The sequence below is a fragment of the Oryzias melastigma genome, linkage group LG9, assembly GCF_002922805.2.
Source record: "Oryzias melastigma strain HK-1 linkage group LG9, ASM292280v2, whole genome shotgun sequence".
Classification (NCBI taxonomy): Eukaryota; Metazoa; Chordata; class Actinopteri; order Beloniformes; family Adrianichthyidae; genus Oryzias; species Oryzias melastigma.
Window position 1 is genome coordinate 33,034,069 of NC_050520.1, and position 7,898 is coordinate 33,041,966.

The 7,898-nt window shown below is 39.6% G+C and overlaps 1 protein-coding gene across 2 annotated transcripts in view; it reads left to right on the forward strand.

The window, feature by feature from the left end:
- Positions 1-4,561, forward strand: part of LOC112148447 (nuclear receptor subfamily 6 group A member 1-A) — a 131,080-nt gene extending 126,519 nt beyond the window's left edge. For both annotated transcript variants that reach the window (XM_024275574.2, XM_024275575.2), the window contains one exon: positions 290-4,561. In XM_024275574.2, the coding sequence (XP_024131342.1) occupies positions 290-420 (131 nt within the window). In that variant the 3' untranslated portion in view covers positions 421-4,561. The remainder of the gene's footprint in view (positions 1-289) is intronic.
- The last annotated feature ends 3,337 nt before the right edge of the window (positions 4,562-7,898 follow it).

A 7,898-nucleotide genomic window follows, 5' to 3' on the forward strand; every position in this document is an offset into this window, starting at 1 on the left:
GCCTTAATATGATTAAATGTTGTTAATACCCCTCATTTTAGAGAGCACGGGGGGTTAAGTTTTAGCATCTTTGTAAAGTGATGCAATGTAGGAGTATATAAACAAGCTTTAGTTCCATTTGCTGGAATCTTGATTGAATTAAATTTTTCAAGAAAGATCTTGCTTATTTTAAAACAGACTTTTTCTATTTCCTTCCTTTGTTTGCAACGTCTTAAATTTGAAATACTTAAAAAAAATGAATCGGTGAGTTTTTATCTAAAGCAAAAATGCCTTTTTGTGCCTTTTCCAGGAAAGCTGGTGAATGTCCCACTTGAACAGCTTCCCCTTCTGTTCAAAGCAGTCTTGCACTCCTGCAAATCCAGCCTGACCAGCTACAGGACCGGCCCACCGCCCGGCCTGACCGCCTCCTCTGGAAACTAAGCCACCTCCAAACACCAAGTTGAGGCAACGGTCTCCCCTCCTGCGAATGTGACAAGCAGCTAGTTTCTTCTTTTATTTCTGTAATATTTTTCTTTATATATTTATTACACGACAGAGCTGAATGTATGCTGATTTACACTGTGCACATGCTTCTGTACAAAACAAATGCTCGTAGATGCATTGGTCTTTGGAGTTTACAAGTGTATATCCAGTTTGCTCGATGTGTCAGTGTTGCCATTGCTAGACTAGACTTTAAAAGAGTTTATTTTATTCAGACGGGGCAGCGAGACACATTTATGATTTGTGACTACCTCAGGAAGATGTTATTGCTATTTTCAGGTACCTTTTCTTGCTTTTAAATGAAGAGTTGCCCAGTCTAAAACCAAACCTGTGGATGCTTCGCCATCCGCACATTCAGAGACTGAATGTTTAAATGAGCTGCATAAATCAGAGTTTGAAAAACAGTGTTTTTGCTACACTGGAGATGCAAATTTATTAGCAAAGTTTAGCTTCTTTATATGCATGGACTCAAATATATTCTGCTTCAGGGGGGCGGTCCTGTCAAGTTAACATTCCAAGAGTTAAGGTGACAGCTGTGGGGTCATAGAAAAAGGAGCATACGGGTATTTTTTACAATCATAGACTAGGGATTTAAGGCTTTGATTGCAGGGGAAGGGGAAAATAGCTAGGTTTGCTGATTTTGTTTGATTTTTTTGATTTTTTTTTTTTTCTTGACCAAAGTATTATGCAATGCTTTTTTCAAACACCCACTGATGGGTAGGGAGCTGACAGCTCAACAAAACTATTTCTTATCAATGAAGGATCAGGATAAGAAACTAATCAATATTTTTCAGAGGGGAGACCCTTAATTTGGACACGTATGTCATTCAAATTCATTTAAAATGCTGCTAATCATATGCACATTTTTGTGCACATATGCATCAACCAGAGTTGGGGTTTCTCATCATAGAGCCCTGTTTTTTTATTTTTTATTTTTTTTTTTACTCTGCTGCCTTCAGCGTCACAGAACATGGTGTTTTCTTGGTAAGCTGTCAACACACTATCTATACTGCGGTTAAAGTGGGGTCTGTGAAAGCAGGAAGGAGCTTTCGATGAATAGTGAAGGCAAACGAATGCCTGAAGATGTCGTTCAATCGCTCTTGTCAACCACTCAAGTTTTCCTTATCCCGCCCTGCAGCGCTGACTGGCTCTCCTCAACATGAATCCATGGTGCCTTGCAACAGTAAACGCTTGCACAAAGAGTCTAAAAAACTCTCCAGATCTGCAGTGTCGTCCGACTTCCAGGGACATTTATTTCAGCGAAAGTTCCCATCAATGCTTTTGACTCCACCTGCATTGTGGTGCCCTCTTTTATAATGTCTGTGTCTCCAAGGACGGATTTCTAGTAAATCAAAATGAAATCTGCAAATATCTTTATGTTAGGGGCAGAAATGCTTTTGCATCCACATCTAGATTTTTCTCCACTCAGACTTGAAGCTCTGAATCTCAAACCCAGAGGGAGCACGCCACTCTGCACAAATGTTCAGGGAACGTATTCATCAGAGGAGAAATCTAGATGGAAAAAACTGTACAGTCGTAGGTCCGTGTTGAGTGGAATCTTGAGGACAGGTTTTGGTTACTTTGGGCACAAAGTTGACCCCATTAGTGCATTTAAAGCTCCAAGCTCATCATTTCACAGATTCTCACTTTAACCTGGTTTAGAGTGTACTTAGTGTGATGCGACAGGCACCCAGGTCTCAGTGAATCCCGGCTCTGTGGATTCAGGAGACTCACTTCAGGCTTGCATGCCCTCTGTGACAGATATGCACATGCTTTTTTTAAATAATAATCACTATAGAAAATGGTCTTGCTATGTACGAGATGATCATTTCAGAGGAGTCCTCGTGAACTCTTCAAGGTTTTTAGCTGTTTCATGACTTTGGAACAATTAGAATTGCAGCTGAAATGCAGTCCTGACTGTTTTTTGCATGCAACGGTGAGGTCTGAAGACCTGGACCGCCTGATGGCGTCCGCTGCCCAGCCGGTGTGTTTTTCTCTCTCAGGTCCCTGCCGACCTGAATCCAAACAGGGTAAAGTGAGTGTTATGTATTGCATTCAGGAGTTCCTCAGTGACCATGATGATGTACTTTTAGTGTTCGTAGATGTAGTTTCCAGGACATTGTAGGTCCTCCTGTAGAATGACATTTTTTTTTCTCCTCCATCTTATTTCACTCCGTCGCCACCCTTTCAGCCCTCCGTTTCGTGAGTTGACGTCATCTGAAAGTAAGACACACAGGGCGATTATTATTAGTATTTTTATTATTCTTTTCTAATGGCATTGGGGATGGATGGCTGAGAGCCAGAGGCCTCTTGAGAGTGCAGCAGCGTCTTTGTTGATGGTCTCCATCCACTTCTGTGTGTGCAGCTGCAGCAACAGCATCAGGCAGCAGTCCTTTTAGAAGTTTCAGACAAATCAGTCTTTTTGATTTTATGCATATTATCTACTCTTGTAGTTTTGATGATATTTGGGTTTTTTTATTGTCTTTTATGTCGTCTTTGTCATGTTTTCTGCGGGGAGGATGGGTGAAAAGAACCTGTCATTTATAAAAACCAAATATGTTGACAGTTTGAGACAGTGTGAGGCACAGTGTATGCAGACAATTCTACAATCTGGATGTTTTTTGTTTGTTATTCTCAGAATAGTTGTTGTGGATCAGACTGCATAGGAGCAGCCCACATCAGTAAATCTCCACTCGCTCTGTCTGCCTCCACCCTAAACGGGCTCCCATCATTTAAAAAATCCTGACTACAGGTTTCCATAGCAACACGTTTTTTTTTTTTTTTATTTAACTTTATCTCCAAACGTGACTTTCGTTGGCCAGAGTCCCTCAGCATATCAAGTCCTTTTTTGCAAGGTCTCCAGCTTTAGTCCATAGAGCTGTCCAAGTGGGTGGAGCCAGACTCAGCTCCTCCTCTTTCTGTAGCAGATGGAGTTTCTGGAATATTCTTGCACACCTCAGCAAAAAATATTCACGTACTGACAGAATGAAAGCTCAACAGGGTCACCTCACTGCCTAACTTTTTATTTTTTGATTTTCTGTAGTTGTAGTGTGCAGGGATAGATGCTTCTAATCCAAAACTACCTCCTTGTTTTAGTTGTTTTTACTCCACGATTCAGATTTGTACTAAATACACAAAACTGTCTTATTTCTCTTTTGAATGTATAAATATTTCCTCATCTCAAATATTCATGCTGTTTGTCGGCAGCGTTTGTTTCCACCGACTCTCTCCTTCAGGGGTCTTTCTTCCTTTTTTTCCACATTTGAATGCTTTGTTTGATGTTGATTTAACGTGATCTCATATTTCATGCCTGCCTTCTTATCGTGAATCCAATTCCAAAGATGAAACAATGTCAATGACGGCGTCGGCGTGCGGACGGAGCGTTCACGTGACGTTCTATCGCTGCGGCTCAGCAGTGCTTTGGATTTCTACGATTACCTTATCAGAACTTGCCTTGTTATCTTCTGAATGTGTACATTCTATTCTCCACATGGTGATACGTGCGCGTGCGCGCCCGCGTGCTTTAAGCCCTATTCTTCTCCTTGATTGTTGCTCTGTGGTGAGGCGGTTCAAGGTAACCCGGCGTGTCGTCATCTCTGACGGTTGGTGACAGAAGATCGGAGCCGTGGTCAGACTGCTTTCCTCGCTGTCCTTGAGTGGCAGCGGGAGACCACAGCTGATGGAGAGGGGGGGGTCATGAATGTAACAGCACCCAGCTGCTCACGAAGAGCTTCATCCAGGACTTCACTCACATTTCTTCCCTAACGGTTAACTTTTATAACTGCAGTTTTCCTGAATGATTTAGGTGATTTCTTTTTTCTTAGGCAGACCAGCCTTTGAGGCCACAGTCCTGTTGGACTGGAGCACATCATGAGGAGTTTAATGGACGTAACTCAGGGAAAAATCAGTCTTACTCCTGCCAACTAACCACTGAAATGTCTTTGCTTTTCTCTTTCCAAAAACTCTCTTTTCCACTCTTGTTACTGTAACTACCTGTGAAAAATGTGATCCATGTTTAAAGCATGTTTAGAATGTGTTAGGACTTGAAACCAAATAAATGTGAATGTTATGCAAGTGCAAACGCCATTGCCTAGTTTCTGTCTGCCTTCAGCATTTCCAGACGCGGACGATGGAAACGGATGAGACGGTTCTGTGTGGGCCAGAATTTACAGGCTCTTGTCCCTGACCTGCAGCTCTGCACACGCCAATGTGTTATTCAGTCAAAGAACCTGGTGGACTCTGATCTGTGTACAGCGCGCCAAGACTGCTCATTTATGCAAGTCGAAGAAATCCAGAGTCTGCTTGGGTTCAAAACGCTGGTATTCACGGACATGGATGAGTTTCAAATGTTAGCTTCTGCTAACTTTTGCTGCTTTTCCTTAAATTACCTCAGGAATCAAAGGGTTAATATAGTCTGTAGTTAAACAATTTCACATAATACACTGTTATATACTTATTTTATTTGTACCACTCTAAAACCACACTGCTAAAATGCCATAAATAACATTTAATCGGCCCATATCATGCTTAAATCATACTATTGTTCAGCCTTTTACAGTATATTCATTTATATAATAATAAATTACCTTTGGCACACACGACACATTTCTTATTAAATATTAGTTATTTTCTTGAGCTCGGTTTTAGAGGAATCCCCACAGATGCATTTATGGAGCAAAATATTGCTTTTGTTTTTCATGAGGAATTAACATAAAAAGCTATAAAAAGGTAAATGTTGCATATTGGCCCTTTAACATTGACTTTTTTGAGAAACACACTTGCTATAGAGGTAAAGAAGGAAGTCATGTGATAGTTTGGTTCTATTGAATTGCATTATTGGGTTATTGTTGAGTTGAACAAAGTAAACTAAGGTTGTTTTGTCCGTCCAACTTCAGGCTTCATTTTTGTAATTTAGAACCATGATTTAGTGTATGTGTGACCATGAGAATAGAAGAAATTAAAAAGCATAACAGAAAATAGCTGAGATATATACAAACCAGGAAAATAGGACAAAAATCACTTAAAAACAAGGTTCTTTAAAAGCAAAACCACAATCAGGTAGATTACTACGGTGGCCCTGAAGTTCAAATCGCATCAACAAACCTTTCAACACATAAAGCATATTACAATTTAAAAAGAAAAGTCAAACAAATAATTTAAAAAATATATAAATTTTAGAAATCAAAATACAATTTCAGAAACCAAAACATAAAAAATATATTTTAGAAAACTAAAGTAATTAACTGAATTAAATTAAATGTTTAAAAGAAGACTAGAGAAGAAACTTGAAAAGTAGGTACAATAGGACATCATTGATTGGATGATAACTTTTATTCACCTTTTTAACCGTAAGTTATTTGAAAAGAAAATATCTTCAGACAGAAAATATTTCTTTAAACTTTTGGCCACAGTCACTGCAGAAGTTTAGTGACTTTTTACCTCAGTTTGGGTTAAACTTCTTAAAAATCCTCATCATTATCATCCAATCAGCATTATCCTGTACCTACTTTTACCTTGATTTATTTTGTAACATTTCATTTTTTTTTAGAAATTATTTTTGGTGTTTTTTTGTTTTAATTTCTAAAATGTAATTTTTTTTAAATAAATGTTTGGTTTTTTTTGCCGTTGTGATCTTTAATATGATTTTGCATTGAGTGATTTGTTGCTTCAGGGCCACCATAGAGCCTAATACAGAGAGAAGCAAAACAAGCGACACAGTTGGGTCGGCATTGTTTTCTTACCCTGCTTACACTGTGTTGTTATAATGAATCTAATGAAAACGTAACCACGGTAACTGTCAGTAGTAAACCAAAAGGACAGGAGGCCTTGATGTTGGGGAAAAAAAAGTGGTATCTGGAGAGTAAAAATAGCCGAGCGTCATTTGGTCAGATGGAAAATTTGAAGGGAACTGTTGTGACACCTGAAAATAAAAACATAAACTTGAGAAATACTAATAGATTTTTAGAAATATAAAAAAGTATGTACTGACGAGCATATTTCAATAAATCAAAGTGACGGATCAAACTGACTAGATAAAAAAATAATAATTTCTCCAGCTCCTTTTGGGGTAAGAAATTATTCAAAAACACAATAGAAAACATAAAAAAAATGTAGAATTAGTGAGATGGATGTTGCTATACTAGTGGTCTAACTGGAAACAGAAAGCTGAGGTCTCTTCTATAAAACACTAACCCCTCTCCACCAAAACCACAAACACACACAGGTTATCTCTCCGTGACTGATGGTTGTCACTGGCGTGGCCGACTGCATCACGAGGTGACGAGCAGGCCACAGGTCCTGGAGGCAAGGCTCCATCTTTTCAAGGCTGACGCAGCAGCTTTTGACAGAGTGTCCTGACCCCTCCGTCCACTCCCCACCCCGAAAACATCACAGCCGACGTCCAATCAGATCCCAGCTCACCAAGGCTGCTGGAACCTCAGGCTCACCAGCAGGGACCCTGTGAGGGTCGAAGCCCGTTTCATTCATGATTATATAAGCGTGCCGGACCTGAGCGTTAAATCAGCCGGAAGATAATCATCTCCCAGGATCATCTGCCTGCAGGCTGTGTTTATTTGTGTGATCTACTGCTGTTTGTGGTTTCACCTTGGCAAACGCCGGCAGATGCCCTTCACACATGAGCCTTATCTGTACTGAAAGTCCAGCATCCTCTTTCTCTTGATGTTGTACACAGAGATAAGATTCCAGGCCCGAGTCCTGCATTCCCAGTGAAATCCCTGCAGTCATGGATGGGATCTCACATTGTTAAGGCATTAGAAGTTTCAAAGAGTAATCTATGAAGCCACAATTCCAAGACGGAACCGCTCAAAGTGGTTGGGGGGGCATCAAATACTGTGAGGGGAGGTGAAGAAATTCTCCATTTCTTACATCATTAGTTATCGGAGGATGATGGTGCAGAAGACAGAAGGGATTTTAAAAGTTCTTCCGACAGGAAAAGGTAAAAAACATGCAAATCGAGAAAAGAACATTTGTCTTTTTGCACATGGTTGCACCCAAGACCCATCATCTAGCTCACGTGTGTCAAAGTCAAGGCCCGGGGCTGGATCCGTGTTATGGATGGCCGGATGTTATCTTGCGTTTATTTCTAACTTGTATAATTTTGACAAAAGATACTTTTATGGAGAGTAAAATATTGAAAGTTATTCAAGTTTATTTATTCTGGAATAATATTCCTGCCTTTTTATTATTCATAATTATGTTAAAAAGTTACAGTTTTAAAGTTTTAAAATGGGCATTTGGCTAGCTTTTTGAACTATTTGGCATTTGCTACGATTTTTTTCGCCTATTTTGGAGTTTAGCTAAGATTTTTGCTATGTGTCAGCTGTTTTGGCTAATTTAGGATTTTTAAAAGTATTTTAGGCTGGTTGGAGTTATGCTAATATTTACACGCTAGCTGTTGT